The 17827-nt window shown below is 43.1% G+C and overlaps 1 protein-coding gene across 1 annotated transcript; it reads right to left on the reverse strand.

Moving 5' to 3' along the window:
• Window positions 1-27: 27 nt before the first annotated feature.
• On the reverse strand, window positions 28-12172 carry scyl1 (SCY1-like, kinase-like 1). Its single transcript, XM_080840977.1, has 18 exons — window positions 12033-12172; window positions 11210-11350; window positions 10534-10656; window positions 9880-10100; window positions 9570-9660; window positions 8037-8192; window positions 7714-7872; window positions 7376-7483; window positions 7145-7258; window positions 6852-7007; window positions 6391-6579; window positions 6081-6156; window positions 5323-5520; window positions 5049-5185; window positions 3118-3207; window positions 2272-2622; window positions 1852-1933; window positions 28-1497 (listed from the first exon to the last, which is right to left on the reverse strand). The coding sequence occupies exons 1-18, from the start codon at window positions 12138-12140 to the stop codon at window positions 1373-1375; spliced, it is 2625 nt and encodes an 874-aa protein (XP_080697103.1). The 5' UTR covers window positions 12141-12172; the 3' UTR covers window positions 28-1372.
• Between the last annotated feature and the right edge of the window lie 5655 nt (window positions 12173-17827).

The following is a 17827-nucleotide window of genomic DNA, read 5'->3' on the forward strand; positions in this document are numbered from 1 at the left end:
CAAAGTCTCAGTTTTCAGTAATTAAGCATATTGCTTAATTTTTGAGTTGAGATTTTAACAACTATTATCTCCTTGAGTTTTAGTATTGAGAAAAGAGCTAAAGTGACTGACCAGTTACCAGGTACATTTTACTTGTGTAACTTGTGTTAATAATGTTTTCACACCCCTTCCCACAAAAACATATTGAGAGCATGTACACTGTTTATTTAATTCGCAGCTGTATTTCTGACTTTGCATCATACACGTGATTATCCCCTTTTTAAGATATTGCACAGGATCAAAAAGGGTATGAACGCTTACGACAGCTGAAAACACCACCCCTGTTCTGTTCAGAAGTACAGAACGGTCACCAAATAAAAACAAGGCACAAACCTAAAACTGGGAATTTTACAGTTGACCAGATGTCCCTTCAATAGTCAATGTCATCAGTACACCTCAGAGCCACTACCCAGACTGCTCCACTTCTGACTCTCTGTGCTTCTCTTTGGGCTTTCTTGGCAGCGGAGTGCTTCCAAGCCAGTGATCCACACACACACCAGCAGTCAAGGGGCACCCCGTCCTGAACCTCACCATAGCCTGCCATAACCATAACGTGAGCTTGACGACCATAAGACTGGTGTCAAGTACATGATAGGGAGGCATGCATGGGGCAGGCTTGTTCTGCACAGGCCTATGGGTAAGGGAAGTACTTGATTGATTTTTACCAGTGGCTCCATTAACCGCGACTTCATGTTGGAGTCATTGTTCAGTTCATGATCGACGGAGTAAAGAGGAGCGGCACGAAGAGAAGAAGGGAATATAGGGTGCATGGAAACCCCACGCTCAGCTTGGTTGGCCAACATTCAACGCTTAGCCAAGCACTTGGAGCATTCCACATGCACACTCATGTTGCTATGGAGATAAATACTTTGATATATTTATACCGTTAAAAAAATGTGTTGATTCTTTATGGAATTTATGGCTAGATGTGTGGCGAGATGCACACAAATAAATTCTAATATCAGCTTTATTATAAAAACATAAAAGGACAACAAAAAATGTGCTGTGATGCAGCGTAAAGTCATAACAGAGGAGGGGAAACTATCCCCATCTCAGGTAGGGTTCAGCGAGTGACATGGGAGAAGTGCATCTCTTTTCATTCGCCCTCTGATGATGATGGGGGGGGGGGGGGCACTAGCATGTCCATAGCTCTTGCTCCTCCCACTGTCTGCAGTTATTCGTGACCTGCAGGATCCTGGAATGTTGGAGCCCAGTGCCGTATCCAATAATGTCCTGAACGGATCACCACAGGCCCAGTCCAATCACAGCGTCGGTTGCTTCCTCCACCAATCCGGTCCTCTTATGGCGTTGCGCTCCGCCACCCCGCTCCCGCTCAGTCCAGCTTGCGGGCGCCCAGTTTCAGAGGACCCTTGACTGCCTTCCGCTCTGCCCGTTTGGCCTCCAGTTTAGTCCTCCTCTCCTCGCGCTTCTTCTTGGCTAGTTCTGCCTTACTGAGGCCTGACAGGGGGAATCAGAAGGCAGGTAAGCAGTGGCACGACTCATCAAACACACAGGAAACGGATTTCTAACAATGATGTATGTCTTCAAAGGTTCTTCAAAAACAGCATTTTCAAAGTTTCCTGTTCATAGTCATAGTTAATGCATTATAATGCAGCCTTTATCAAACATTTCAACAATCAACTATAGAGCACAGCTTTAAGGCCAGTTCACATCAACCACAGCATTGAGATTTTCCCAGCCTAGAACTTGACTTGACTACATTTTCAATTCAAACTTATATTGGAAATTCTAATCTGATCAGCGTGACCTGGCCTCGTGACATCCCTTCCAATCATCTGGAAAAACACAGACCTTGCTCTCCATCCAGGGACTCCCAGTTCTCCTCAGTACCCCAGTCTCCTGCAGTGTCTGCTCCCCAGCCATCGTCTGCCTTCTGTGCTCACACACACACACACACGATCACACACACACGATCACTTTACGTACACTGACGTGAAACTCCACGTTCAACAAGCAAAAATAGCAGTGGCCTCGCGTTCTCAAACTGGACTGTTTACCTTCAGACCTAAAACAAGTGATCGCTTACCCAACATCTCCCACATCTCACAGACCCTTGAGCCACATTCTAAACCTGCCCATGATTTTTTCCAACTTTGCAACAATTCTTTCCAACAATTCCAAAAAAATGCAACCATGTACTTAATCAAATTTGACATTACAACATTTCCCCATCTGGCACTCTTTAAATACCCGGTCTCCTCCCCTCCTCACCGTGGGTGCTGTTCTCTGGGACATGCCGGTAAAGATGTCGTTCTGCGGCCCTCCCTTCCCTCCCGCGCTCTCCCAGTTGTACTCGCTGGCCAAGCGCACGCCGTCCTGCCCAGAGCTCGACGCGCTCTTGGGGGCCAGTGCCGAGGCGGAGACGTCCCTGGCCGTGGGGATGAAGCTATCGCCCAGGCCGCCGCCGCCGTCCTCCTCCCAATCGTTGCCCCAGCCCTCTTCTGCTGGCGAGGTCTGACCCTGGCTGTCGGCCTCCTTCTCGTTGGACCAGCTGTCGTCGGCGTCCCAACCGGAGCTGCTCCAGTCCGAGCTCTGCTTCTTCCCTAAGGACGCCACACCCAGCTGTGAGGAGACAGGGGTCATTCAAGTTCAGGTTCAAGTTTATTATCATATACTCATTACTCATAAACAGCATTTATCAGTAATGAAATTCTTTTTTGCTCTATGTCCGTTCAATTTAGAGAATACAATAAATGAATACTGGAGAATGGAGAAAAGGGGTAGAAAAAAAGAGAGAGAGAAAACAAAATAATAACTGTGGTGCAAAAAAGACATTTTTAAGGACAGTTCAGCATCCATTCAGGAAGCAACTCACTATATTATGTGCCACAACCCAAGGAAAACAAGGCTGCATTCAATCCCATACGATAGGACAATGACCCTGTGGCTACAGATAATCAAATCACAAATAGCTGGTACTATATTTGTGTTGCATGTTAACAGGATTGTCAGTTAGCTGTCTGCAGTAGGTCTGAAGGGGATATTCAAATCAAAAGTATACGCCAAAGCCGGGTCTACAGAAGAGTCAACTGATGTTTCTTATCATCGTTCATTTACCGTTCTCTCATTGGCCTTCTTCTTGCTTGACGCCTCCGCTGACCAATCCGAGGTCCAGTCCTCAGGGTCTGTTTGGGCCTTCTCAGGATCCTGTTGTGAGGAGTTGAAGATAGCGATGAGAACAGCAATGGCCACCTTACCAAAAACCTGCACCTTTGGCATTAATCCACACACACACACACACACACACACACACACACACACACACACACACACACACACACACTAGGGCTGGGCGATATGGGAAAAAGTTATATTTCGATTTTATATCACGATATGAACAAAATCACCCCAAAATTTTTTGAAAAACGTACATGCAAATACCCGCATTCTGGTGCATTTTACCATGTTTTTCTCTGAGATGTAAATCATGTTATCAGCATATCAAATTCACAATTGATATAGGTTTGGTGGCCTGATAATTATGTTGGCTACATTCAAACTGACCACCTCATTAAAGTATGACTGTTCAGGTCAGAAATGGCCAAATGTGTATTGAAACCCAAAGTCTTTAAGGATGGAAGCTGCCAGAAGTAAACGGTTCACGTAGGGGAAATAGTTTTCATACATGGCAAAGCTTGACAGCATGCCCACCACACCAATGTTCATTTTATTTGTGGCATTGACATCATCTTTCGTGTGTGAGTCAAAGAGAGGTATACAAGTGAGTGACACATTTAAAAAAAAAAATCTTCTTTGGTGAGTGTGTGTTTAGTCGCTGCTGTCGTTAGAAAAACTGCCATTAGCTAGCTAACGTTAACGCCAGATTAGCTCACGGTTGTTATGGCAATAACAATACGATTATAGCCAGATAATGTCCATTGGGTGGTCCTTAATTGTCCACTACAGGTAAAACTTGGGCAACTCTGACTTACTTTCCTCTTCTTCGAAAAAAAATCCGTATGTCCATTTCTGTGGTCTGCTTCTAGCGCGACGCTCCGATCAAATCAGAGAATGAATGAACATTAATGACAGTTGAATCTGCGTGCGTGATGAGGCTGCGTAGTACACCAGGAAAACGCGGAGTGGATTTATATTGCTGTGGGTATTCCCCACTGATAAAGTTGAACGGATTTAATTGTGAAGCAATGGAAAGAATAATGAACTAGTAGACCAGCAGTCACGCACGCACTATTTTGACTGCAAAAGTGGGGGGGGTCGAAACGACTTGTTTTGAAAAGTGAGGGGGTCTTGTCCCCCCCCAATTACATTGTCGCGACGCCCATGGGCTACGTGCGGCGCTGTATTCGCGGGTCTGTGAAAACATTGATTTTTTTTTTTTTTTTTTTTAAGGCGCCGTCTAATCGAACGTCTCATTTAAAGACACCCAGTGCAACTTTATGTAAACATTCGATGAAAAATAAACATTCAATTTCTAGTCTTTTTTACACGTAGTAAGTTTTAATAACTCCATACCATTACATATCGACATTCAAGGAGCAAAGATGAGACGTCGTTGTGTGGTGAGAACTGATAGAAAATCGTAAACAACAACAATCGCCGGAGGGGAGAAGCCATTTTTCCATTGACTGGAAGCCTGCTTTATTTATTGTAGGTTACAAAAAATAAAGAAAATGGCGGCGATTGTTGTTGTTATCGATTTTCTGTCAGTTCTCACCACACAATGACGTCTCATCTTTGCTGCTTGAATGTCGGTATGTAATGGTATGGAGTTATTGAAACTTACTACGTGTAAAAAAGACTAGAAATTGAATGTTTATTTTTAAGCCTCGAAAGTTGCACTGGGTGCCTTTAAAGCCGTAGAAAAAAATTACATCGCGATTAAAATCGAAATCGAAAAATCGCCCAGCCCTAACACACACACACACACACACACACACACACACACACACACACACACACACACACACACACACACACACACACACACACACACACACACACACACACACACACACACACACACACACCTCCAGGCTGCCCCAGTCCTCGTCGCCCCAGCGCTCTCCGACCGTCTCGCCAGGCTCCTCTGCCATGTCCGAGGCCTGTGGCTGATTGGCAGGGGGTGTGGAAGAGGGATTCCTGGGTACCTTTGGCTCCGAGTTGTCTGACACGAAATGAGAGATCATTCAAATGGCAGCAGAGAAACAGAACAGGTAAGACAAAAAGTACACTGCTATGTAAAGCCATACAAAAAGTAAAAAAGATTAAAGAAAAGCAGACAACTGTCCCTCATCCCCCTACCCTTGCTGCCCTCTTCTGTGACTGGGGTCTCTGCGTTGGCTGTGCCTGTAGTAACAGTTTCCTTGGCCGCTCCTTCGGCCCCTGCCGGAATGTTCCGGATGAGTTTGGAGGTGAGAGAGGACACTCCGCCCACTGCCCAGCCGGTCCATGTGGCGGATGACCCCGCAGCACCTGGACTCATGGCCAGCACGTCCTTCTCTGTTGGGAGAGGATGGGGCACAGACAAGATTAATACCTCACACCTTTCCAACAGCCTGTAATCAACCCCTTTATAAATAACTGTCACTATAGGGCCTCAGCCCCGGTCCTTGAGCCCACCTGCCCGGCACACCTTAACACACCGGTCACACGTACACGTTGGAATGCTTGATGCGTCAGGGTTAACGGATCCCCAGTGACGTCATCCTTTTGCCGAACTGAACGGAGCCACAATTCAGTTCGGCAAAGGATGACGACAACCCATTCAAAGTGAATGGGGATCCATTAACCCTGACGCATCAACGCATTCCAACGCGTACGTGTGACCGGTGTGTTATTGATCTCTGCTCCAAACGCACCTGATTGAAATCAGTGTAGTTAAATGCTCTTCAATCACTAATCAGCGCTAATCAGCTGTGGTTAGCTAATCATGAGCACCACTGCTGAGTTCAGTCAGGTATGCAGAGCAGGAAGACATGTAAACCGTCAGAGCAGGAGGGGGGAAAGGAGCCGGATTGAGAACCTATGAAGCAAGACCATCAAAAAGCCATTTTGAGTACCTAGTTCTTCCAGCTTGGACGGGTCCTCTGATACAGCCTCCAACTTGCTGAGGAAACTCTTAATGGCTTTGAATGCCTGAAAGGAACAGATACTGTGATGATACTAACATTCTACTTTCCACTGCCGTCTGAAATGGCTCAATATTGCTCTAGTATTTTAAAAACAGGAAACATGTATTGGTTTTCTATTGTCACCGTAACACACCAAGTAGCCCACTGACCACAAAATGATGCATCAAGCCCGAAACCCGAAACCTATAGCCATAGTGGGTCCCTAACTGAAGCACAACCTCAGAGGAATCCCAGATACCTGTTCTCTGACGTTCTTGTCAGGGTCGATGGTGAGTGTGCAAAGCGTGGGGAGAATCCGGGAGGCGCTCTCCATTAGGCTGAAGTAGTTATGCGTCGCCGCGAAGCCCAGGACCCCCGCAGCTCGAGACGCTGGGAAAGGGTCTTTAGTGGCCCGACAAAACGCTGATATCAGAACACGCTGCCGTGTCTGAAAGAAAGAATGAAAGAAAGAAAGAAAGAGACAGAGAGAGAGAGAAATATCAGTTTTCATAAAACATCGGCTGGGTGAACATTCATTGGACACACTGTGGTAGGTCAGGTAGTCAAGTACTCTGAAAGATATGTGGCCATGAAATAATCTGAATCAACTTAAATCGCACCAAGATGAAGGTTTTAGGTTTCGTTAACGATGAGAGGGGAAGGGGGACCATGTGCCCAGAAGAGGAAGACCAGAGGCGAGTGTGCAAGAGTGCTCCTTACCCCTGTGTTGAGGTAGGGGGCAATCTTGCCCAGGCAGACAGTGGTGTTGCAGCGGATCGGACCCTGCTCATCGCGAGCCTGCAGCCTGGCAAAGTGACGCATCAGATCCTGGTTCAGATTCGCTTCGTTTAACTTGGGGGCCAAGAGAAGCATGGACTACAGGGAAGATAGATTGAGAGATGAGAGTCAGGTGGGTAGGTTTGTGACAGAGTGACAAAATAAAGTGATACAACTAAGCTCCAACATGACAAATGATCATCTTTACTGAGATGTGTGTAACGTGCTGCCTTTACCTTGACCGTCTGCTCCCTGATGGCTGGGTTGGTGTCAGTGAAGCCGTGCACAACATGAGGGAAAATCTGAGAGTTGACTGCAGGCTCGTTCAGATACTGAATAAACTGCTCCATCTGACAAAAGAAAAAGGAAACTATAGACTTTCTTGTATAGCAACATTTCCTGCAGTCTTTGTCAGACAAGAGTGAACCTCAGAGTGTCCATGAGACAAGTGTCCATGACCACCTCACCTGCTGAAGTAACCGTATCCTCATGGCTCGGTCCGTCGATGAGAACATCTTTACTATGACTGGAATGATCTTCTGTTGGTACTCCTCTGCCGACAGATACTTTCCCACCTAGCAAAGACATGCAGAGCTCATGTTGCAAATGCATAAAGCACAATTATTTTTATTTTTAAATGTTTTTATTGATGTCTTTATTTTAAGCACCTTTAAGAACTGAGAAAAGCGCTTTATAAATGTGATGTAGTTCTATTATTATTACTATTATTAATAATAATTCAATATATTGGTCATCTGAACGTTGCAGTTGACACACAGATGTCCACGGAGATGGAGACACCTACCTTGAAGAGAGGCGTGAGGACCACGGCGCCGGCGTTGCCAAACTCAAAGGCCGTTAGGAGCTGAGGGAGCACTTTGTGTTTACAAAAATCCTCAGGGAAAGAGTCCAAATTCTCACTCAGGTCCTGGAAAAACTGCTGCTTCTCTGCTGGCTCTTTAATCTGAGTGGACACAAACACACACACACAGGGTCACTCCATGTCTTTCTTCAAATCATCTAATGAAAGTGTTAATGTGTGCATCCTATGGCCCAATTAACCAAGATGTGTATGGGAGAAATGCTGAACATGTTAAGATGTTCTCCAGTGCAGAGAGTTGCGGTCACCTGGATTTCCTCCAGGAACAGGTTGCTCTCCACAAAGCTGTTGCTGAGGAATCCTCCAGAGGCACGGCAGTTCTGGAGGAAGCTGGATGGGTTGGGCCGTGATTTGGGGTTCGCCCCGACTAGCTCACAGTAGTGAGGGACCAATGACTTGGGGATCTAGAGGATCAATAGAAAGAAGATGGTAACTGGGTGGTGCTCTGCTAAATGCTGCATATATTTACATTACATTACATTTACATTTAGTAGACGCTTTTTCTCCAAAGCGACGTACAAGGGAGAGAACAGTCAAGCTACGAGCATTAGAACCCTGGTGTAACAATAAATACTACTTTTCATGGGAAATACAAATTAGCAAAATAAAACTAAATGGAAAAGAAAAAAAAGTACAGGAATGTGACCGCTGTAAGTGCAAGTTAAGCACTAGTCAAAGTGCCAGTTTAGGAAGGGAGGTGCTCTTTGAAGAGTTGGGTCTTCAAAAGCTTCTTGAAGGTAGAGAGGGAGGCCCCTGCTCTGGTAGTACCAGGGGCTGACCCGAGACTAAACACACAGATACAGTACCATGCAAAGGTTAGTGCACCACTGGTCAACATTACTGTTACTGAGAACAGCCAATCAAGTGAAAGATGACATGATTTTCAAAAGGCCTTTAAGATGACACATTTCTTTAATATTTAAAGCAAGCTAACGTTTTTATTTCCATCTTCCACAGTTTCAAAAGGACAAAAAAGGATGCAAGCCCTTATATAAAGGAAAAAACATTAATCTTAAATCTAAAAAAATCTGAGAGGAAACCTTTTCAGATATGTACAGACAAGAAGGTTTTTACCATGTTGGCGGGACACTATGATTCTATGCCGGATTATTCCACAGATTATTCCACTATACCTTGTTGCACAAACTAGCAACCGGCATGTGGAGAAATTACCAATGAAAGCGACTTCTTTGAATTTGTTTCCAAAACACGATTACTCCTACCTGCTTTGTTCCACAAGCAAGTTACTAGCGTCGTTGTGAGGCTTATGGTCCACTCTTGATGCCCATTTCCTGTTTACAATAATGACTTTGCGAGTAATTCAATCAAGCCTAATGAGTGTGTAGAGATAGATGCAGAGATGGAAGCAGTTTATGACGGATGAAATGGATTACTTTACAGTCGTTAGGCTAGTGCAGCCATTTATTTTCATGCCTCGATCCACAACGAAGCAGAATGCTTCATGAGATGTGAAACCGAGAGTAAGGGGTGTGAAATTCCAATGGATTTAGACACACACTGCACTACACTATGCCTTTTATAGATCAGTTAATTTTCTCCTCACTTAAGTATTAACAGTATCAGACAGTTTGACCAGGGGGTGACCAAATTTTGCATGCCACTGTATAAGCCCATGATGTTTAAATGAGTGAACAATGAGCCTCTAGTCCTGAGTCTAGTCTAAAAAAGGGTGTCTGGAAGGTTAAGATAATTGACAGGATGTTTAACAGGTTAGCCAAATAACATTGAGCAATGGCACAGAGTGATGATTGCTGCTGTACCTTTCCAAGCGACCGTAGAGAAGATGCCCGAGCTATCGGGCCATTGAACACCTCCCATATAAGGCAACCCAGACGCCATACATCCCCTGACCTGAAGGGGGAGAGGGCAGATATAAGGGGGGGGGGGGGGGGGTGACACAGAAAGCGAGCAAGAGAGATAGAAATATGTAAATTCTTAAAATATAGTTTGAATAGAAGACTGGTAAATAGTAATGTGATACAGGGGACACCCCTAGGAATAAATAAATGGCCAAATCTGCAGTCAAGCCACTCTAAGTTTCTGTGATGCACTTTGCCCCCTTTTTCTCACCATTTCTCCCCACCGCTGTTGTCGTTCTCGGGTGGGTCATACTTCTCCAGCTCTGCGTGTATAGTTCTGGGCGGGAGTAAGCTGGAGGTGTCACCCTGCTGGGATGTCATGTAGTCTAGCCCTCCCAATTTCCACTCGCCGGCTCGGTCCACAAAGACCGTCCAAATGCCTAGGTTGTTATGAAGCAGGTGGCAGTCATTCACCACGAAACTCAGAGCTTTCTGTTAGACGAATGGAAGACAGGGGTAGACATTATCAGAAATAATACACACGTAAGTTAAGACATGACCAAGGAATGATATCTCACAAAAAGATAAAGCTCATGAATTGTAGCCAGCAAAGCTGGTTAAATTGTAGCAATCAATATTGGTTGTTGACTTTGGCGTGGTGGCTAGGCAAATAAAACTGATCTCTAATGTGTCAAAAAGTGTAACATTTCTTCATCCCAACACTGACTTACAATTTACATTTAGTCATTTAGCAGACGCTTTTTTCCAAAGCGACTTACAAGGATGTTTTCACATTTACAATGATGGCACACTGCACATCAGGAGCAATTAGAGGTTCAGTGTCTTGCTCAAGGGAATCGAACCAGCAACCTTCTAATTACTAAACGACTTCTCTTCCTCCTGTACCACTGTCGCCCGCACTTACCACAATCTGGTGAAGACCCCAAGACACCTCCAGCTCTCCAGAGCCGCCCTTCTCAGACTGGGCTTTCAGATGGGCTGAAAGAGGAGTCACTGGCTCCGTCACCAGGTACAAACTTTTCTCTGTCTGGAGCACAAGCAACACACAAACAAACCTGAGTGTTAATCGTTACACTGTTTTCATAAGGAGTTGATTAACAACATGGTCTGATATCTATTACTCTACAAGACTGACAGGGTTACAGGGAGAAAACTAAACTAGGTCGAGTGGGGAACAAAGGTAAACCAGATGGTACAGATCGCTTTGGCACTCACCTCGAACTGCACAAGATATTGCATTGAGGATGAAAATACAAAGGCAAGTTGATGTGTTGGGGCAAAACTACCACTTCAGTCATGGATTGTAGTGCATACATGTTCTTTTAATATGGATTGTTGAAAAAAATGACAATACATTTTAAATAAAATGGGTGCAATCGGATTACACTAATAAACATTGCATAAAGGGACAGTGGGCCATTTTTATCTTACTGACACGTTCTCTGTGTTTCTTAAATGCCCTGTATGTGTCTTTTTAATGGTTAAGAAACAAAGTAAAACTGTCAAGTGTTGTCAGAAATCATCACAATTGTCTTAAGATAACACTCCTTTGTTTACTGGCGAACAGGAACCCAACTCACCTCCAGTCCATCCACATAGGCTAAGATGTTTGGATGCCTCAGGGTCTTCATGCGCTTGAACGCTGCCTTTGCCAGCTGGGTCTGGGCCTCTGTTCCCTGGGACACCTCGTAAACAAAGACTGACACTGGCTCGCCAGTCGTCTGCATGAAATGGTTTGACAGAGGCGTTACCTTGATACATTTCCCAAAGATATAATTGTAGGTATGGCAGATGAAACCACTGAGCTACCCCGCTATCGTAATCTGAACAGAATACCAGTTAGCTGCCAGCCAGCAACCTGATGCTAACGTTGGCTAATATTAAAACGAATTTTTTGGTCAGCAACGTCTACTGTCAATTACAAAGAGTACATTTCTCCCTACTTATGATAATGTTAGTGTTAGGGTGACATGACGTGACAAAACGCACAACAGTCAGCCTGTGACTCGGTGGCATGCTAGCCTTTAGCTAGCTTGTGTTTTTGGTCAGGAGATTGACGTGGCGGTACAGTACGTGGCCTCTTGAGGTCTGTTTGCCTATGAGCTAGCTTGCTACTAAACACCAACCAACCAGTCAGTTAGCTATATGTTTTACAAGTTGTGATAACAGTTAAAAATACTTGCGCTTCTACATTTCAAAAACAGACCAAGATTGACAAATTTGCCGAAGCGTGTACCGTTACTGTTTAATTCACAGTGATGATAATGCATAGACTAGCAAATACCTAGCTACGGATGCTAACTAAAATACATCCCGAGGACTTGCTAGCTAACTAATGTGGCCTCTGTTGCAGTTTCCATGACTTATCACCCAATTCATCTTCTACAGAATGCTTATTCTGACCTTTCGTTTTCCTCGATGTAGAGTCCATATTCCCGAGGCCTCTTGAGTCTCCGGTATAATATCATAATTAAAATCTTTCACGGGATCCCGTGCAAAAAACGACCACATCCTTGTATGTGGAAGTGTAGCCTACATCAAACACTGGGAATGGCGGAAGGTATGAACTGGAGCTAGCCTCTGGGGGGCGTGAAGAGGCATCTGTAATTGTGTCACAAAACACTCAACTTGACCAGAATACCAGCAACACTCCCATACTTCTATCTTTCAGACACCCCGGGACATTATAGGCCTACAAACCTCTTACAACACGTGGAACCTTAATTCACTAGCAGACTGAAGACAATGCCATAACACTCAAAGACAACCATCAACCTACAGCCTACAATCATCTCAAGGGTGCTAATTGCAGGGAACTCTCCATTATCAACATCCAATAGGCCTATTGTGTTTAGGCTTGCTGATGATTTGCCCTGCGCTGTTTTGGCAGAAGGTCGAAGTGGTTATAACAGTTTTGTAGGTTACAGACATCCTGGGTGAAATACACTTCATGCTGCTGTATACAGAGGCAACTGAGGGTGGTATTGGGAGCATAGACATGTATACATAGACACCGCCTCCACTGCTTCAGCCCGTTGCCTCGGCGAAACGCGTCGCCGCCATTTTGGGAAAGGTGCTCTCTGCCGTCAGAGGTCTGTCAGACGTGTCAAACTAGCGCAAGTTGCCAGGAGCTGCGGTTTTTCTGGATAAAAATCACGATAACCTTTTACATTTCGCAACCAATTTCATGGAGTATTCAAAGGTTTATGCTCTACGTGAAGTGTGTGAAAAAGATTTGCCTCTACGTTACTTTGAATCTCGCTAGTCAAATCGCCAGTCATACATGTGCATGGGTCTATGATAAACGCTCACTTTTCTTTCAAAACTCGTGCATTTTGAAAATACTGAGAAGATCTATAAACTATCGAAATAGTGCTTCTTTAGTTACTAGTATTGACCATCATTAAGAGAAAGAGCATACATCAAATAGTGAGAAACTGGCAGTCAGTGTGTTTTTCATAGTTTAATTCCTTTTCAAGTATGTGCATTAAGAAACCTTGAACAGTGCAATTGGCAATACACAGTTCTTTCACAATTATATATTGTGTCAATTGCACTGCATAGATCTGAAAATGTTAAGAGCATGATTGTATATTATGTCAAATTGTACAAATGTACATATATATACAGTACTGTGCAAAAGTTTTAGGCAGGTGTGAAAAAATGCTATGAACTAAGAATGCTTTGAAAAATGTAAACAATAAATGTTTATTTTTTATCCATTTACATGGTAAGACTGAGCACAGCAACAAGACACAACGTAGTTATACTGCATCAGCAGGGTCTCTCCCAGACAAAGATTTCAAAGCAGACAGGGGTTTCAAAATGTGCAGTTCCAGCTCTTTTGAAGAAGACGTTGAGGATCGTAGACGCAGTGTTCAGCCAAGGAAACTTAATGCAGCTGATGAAAAACACATCAAGCTTATTTACCTTCGAAACCGGAAGATTTCAAGCAGTGGCATCAGCTCAGAACTGGCAGAAACCAGTGGCACCCAGGTACAGACATTTACTGTCCGGGGAAGTCTGGCCAGAAGTGGTCTTCATGGAAGAGTTGCAGCCAAAAAGCTCTACCCCGACAAGGAAACAAGGCCAAGTGACTGAACTAAGCACGTAAACATAGAAACTATAGGGTGCAGAAACATGGCAGAAGGTGCTCTGGACTGATGAGTCAAAATTAGAAATATTTGGCTGTAGAAGAAGGCAGTTTGTTCGCTGGAGGCTGGAGAGAGGTACAATAATGAGAGTCTGCAGGCAACAGTGAAGCATGGTAAAGGTTCCTTTCCAGTTTGGGGCTGCATTTCTGCAAGTGGAGTTGGAGATTTGGTCAGGATGAATGGTGTCCTCAATGCTGAGAAATACAGGCAGATACTAATCCATCATGCAATACCATCAGGGAGGCGTATGATTGGCACCAAATGTATTCTGCAGCAGGAACATAACCCCAAACATACAGCCAATGTCATTAACAACTATCTTAAGCTTAAAGAAGAACAGAAAGTCCTGCAAGTGATATATCATATATATAAAATATATCAAGTGATATATCATATGTTATTCCATTGCACATTATACTGAGTCATTATATTATATTGTATTATACATATGCTATGTTATTTATATTACAGTTCAACTATTGAGATGTGTAGGCTATGTATATATTGAGATGTGTATATTTTTACTGCTATAGAAATATATAGATTTTTTTTGTAGCCTAATGTTGATTTGTGAAATAACTGTGTATTGCCAATTGCACAGTTCAAGGTTTCTTAATGCACATACTTGAAAAGGAACTATTAAACTATGAAAAACACACTGACTGCCAGTTTCTCACTATTTGATGTATGCTCTTTCTCTTAATGATGGTCAATACGTAGTAACTAAAGAAGCACTATTTCGATAGTTTATAGATCTTCTCAGTATTTTCAAAATGCACGAGCGTTTATTATAGACCCATGCAAATGTATTAAACTAGCGAGATTCAAAGTAACGTAGAGGCAAATCTTTTTCACACACTTCACGTAGAGCATAAAACCTTGAATACTCCATGAAATTGGTTGCGAAATGTAAAAGGTTATCGTGATTTTTATCCAGATAAACCGCAGCTCCTGGCAACTTGCGCTAGTTTGACACGTCTGACAGACCTCTGACGGCAGAGAGCACCTTTCCCAAAATGGCGGCGACGCGTTTCACCGAGAAGCAGTGGAGGCGGGGTCTACCTATACATGTCTATGATTGGGAGTGCCTCAAAGTTTCAGGGGGCCCATTGCTGAATAGGGAGCAATCATCTACTTCAGTCCAACCATTATGCAGCAATAGGGGTTTGAGATGTAATAGGGCTGTGTGTAGTGGAGCAGTTAGAAACAGCAGTAATGCATTAAGGGGATTTAAAGTGGTAGATGTGATCGCTCCACTGATCTGTAATAAAAGTCTGAAAAAGTCTTAAATTGGATACTTTACCATTCATCTTTGTTATTCATCTGTTAGGCTGTGGACTTCTCCCTGAAATGTGTTCATCGCATTTACATTCATTATATAAAAGGTAATCCTATTCTCAAAATCATTTTTGTACTGATTATATTCAGTTGTGATAGTATTCATTAAATAGTGTTTCCCTATTCATTGAAGAGAAATTACTTACTTTTAAAGGCGCAGTTCTGTTTACAACAGGTGTGGGAGGTAAAAAGTCACAATCCAGAAGCACAAGTATAGTTCTCCTTATGCAACAAGGGCAGCTCATAGGCTACATAAGAGACCACATTGAGCTTAGTGTAGAAGACAAGTAGAATGCATGGGAAAGGTTCAAATTCAAAGATTTCATTAAAAATATAAAACTAATCAATGAAGAAATTAATAACATTAAATTAAGTGGTGAGTTTTACATTTTAGAGCTTTGTGTTCATTTTGAAACTGTCTGTTAAATCTAAGTGAAATTACATTATGCAGTAATGAGAGGGTCTATCACAGCTCCATCTATGGGAGCTCCAGAAGACCTCACCCACAACCCTGACAAACTCTGTTTGATATTTCCAGGAAATCAATTTCACTGTCTGTTGCACCTTGTTGCACTATGAAACACAATTAAATGTGGTTAATTGATGCCACGTTCAAATTACCATCCTTTCAAAAATGAAAAAAAAAGCATTTATTTTATTTTGTTATTAAAGGCACCCAGTGCAACTTTCGAGGCTTAAAAATAAACATTCAATTTCTAGTCTTTTTTACACGTAGTAAGTTTCAATAACTCCATACCATTACATATCGACATTCAAGGAGCAAAGATGAGACGTCGTCGTGTGGTGAGAACTGATAGAAAATCGATAACAACAACAATCGCCGCCATTTTCTTTATTTTTTGTAACCTACAATAAATACAGCAGGATTCCAGTCAATGGAAAAATGGCCTCTCCCCCCCGGCGATTGTTGTTGTTTACGATTTTCTATCAGTTCTCACCACATGACGATGTCTCATCTTTGCTCCTTGAATGACGATATGTAATAGTATGGAGTTATTGAAACTTACTACGTGTAAAAAAGACTAGACATTGAATGTTTATTTTTCATTGAATGTTTACATAAAGTTGCACTGGGTGCCTTTAAAACATGACATATTACAGAGTGTTGTTTGATGATGGTTGGTGAGGACTCATATTAAAGCATTAGACATCGCTTTTGTCTTGGAATAGCTTGGAGCAGATGGGATTCCCCCCACGTGTTGTCTTCCAAGGGAGATGACAGGACCCAGTCTCGGTCATCACTTTGTGACCTCATAAAAACAACACCCACATTTAAGGAAACCTCTATCATCAGTCTCTGGGGACTACCATTGCCTGCCTGAAATGATGCTACGCCTGACTTGTTAACAATTAATTACCTTCCATAATTCTTCCACACATCTGCTGCACTCCTTTGAGGCAAGTATCATGTCTGTGTGGAGGATGAGGCTCAAAGCACTTTAAAGGCAATATCTCGACAAATATTATTATATGACATTTTTATGGGAAATTGGCTTCTAGGAGGCGCATGACCCATTCTATTCAAGTCTATTCAACATCATTGAACTATTTAAGAGAAAGGTTTACACCAAGACCGTCTACATTTTTTAGACCTCTGGCGATATGTTGGTTTACAGTGCACAAACAGCAGGTGGTGTCAGAGGACCAGATGTCTAAATGTACTCCACCTGTAGGAAATGGGAAAAGACTTCTCGGTCTCCTGCTACATTGATTCTTCTTCTCTGCACTGTAGATGAATGGACAGCCAGAGGGCACATGAAACACAACCCTTTTTCTTTTTCTTCATTCATCTGAAAGCTTGACATCATTCTGTGTCACAACAAAATATGATCAGCTTAGATACAGTTACCATGACCACTGTCGTAACATAGCATGGCCATATGAGTGTGAAGTACTGTTATATCAGGTGAGGAACAGACATATTCAGGCATGTCCAAGACAGAAAAATGTTTACCTAGTCTCCACTGTAATGACCAAAAATGTTTACCTCATCTCCATGATAAATAACTTTGGCTACATCTTTTTTTGAGTTGTTAGGTGCAAAACAAATAATACATACTGTACATATAACAATCAACCAGATATATTGTCTTCAAACACCCTATTTTATGGTTGCCAGTTCCACTGTCATTCTAATGGTAGCAAGGAAATGTGTTTATCTCTAACATAAAGCCCTTCGGATAACCTCTTCAAACATGAATGTCATGTTGTTGTGAATGGAGGCAGTCATGTTTCTCATTACTCTTCCTCTCATATCCTGAGGACAGCTCAGTCTGATCAGTCTAGCAGATGACATCACCTTCACTGACATGCACAGCACAAGGTATTGTCAGTGCAGACAAGACTATAGATAAGATAGAACTGTCCTCCTCCCCTCACACAGGCAGAAAGGCTCTGTGACCTCATTAACTTTTGTATTTCCTCGATTCCTCTCAAACTTGGCACTGACAGATTTGGAGAGCTCTCCGACTCCAAAACCCAGGACGTCCCTTGCACAGACAAGAGGTGGGTAGAGATCAAAGAAGGTTGCCGGACAGAAGTACTCTGCTATTCCTGTTTGATGTTAACCTTGTGTGTGAACATCAGTGCGTATGCATGTGTGTGTGTGTGTGTGTGTGTGTGTGTGTGTGTGTGTGTGTGTGTGTGTGTGTGTGTGTGAGAGAGAGAGAAAGATGAGGAACCTTC

This window comes from Sprattus sprattus (genome assembly GCF_963457725.1).
Source record: "Sprattus sprattus genome assembly, chromosome: 6".
Classification (NCBI taxonomy): Eukaryota; Metazoa; Chordata; class Actinopteri; order Clupeiformes; family Clupeidae; genus Sprattus; species Sprattus sprattus.

Excerpts from the sequence above, each read along its gene's own strand:
- scyl1 (XM_080840977.1), bottom strand. The coding sequence starts at position 12,140 with ATGTGGTCGTTTTTTGCACGGGATCCCGTGAAAGATTTTAATTATGAT. Across the intron at positions 7,008-7,144 it reads TCAGGGAGCAGACGGTCAAG|TCCATGCTTCTCTTGGCCCC; the intron begins GTAAAGGCAGCA and ends TCTTCCCTGTAG. Across the intron at positions 2,623-3,117 it reads AGAAGGCCAATGAGAGAACG|CTGGGTGTGGCGTCCTTAGG; the intron begins GTAAATGAACGA and ends GTCTCCTCACAG.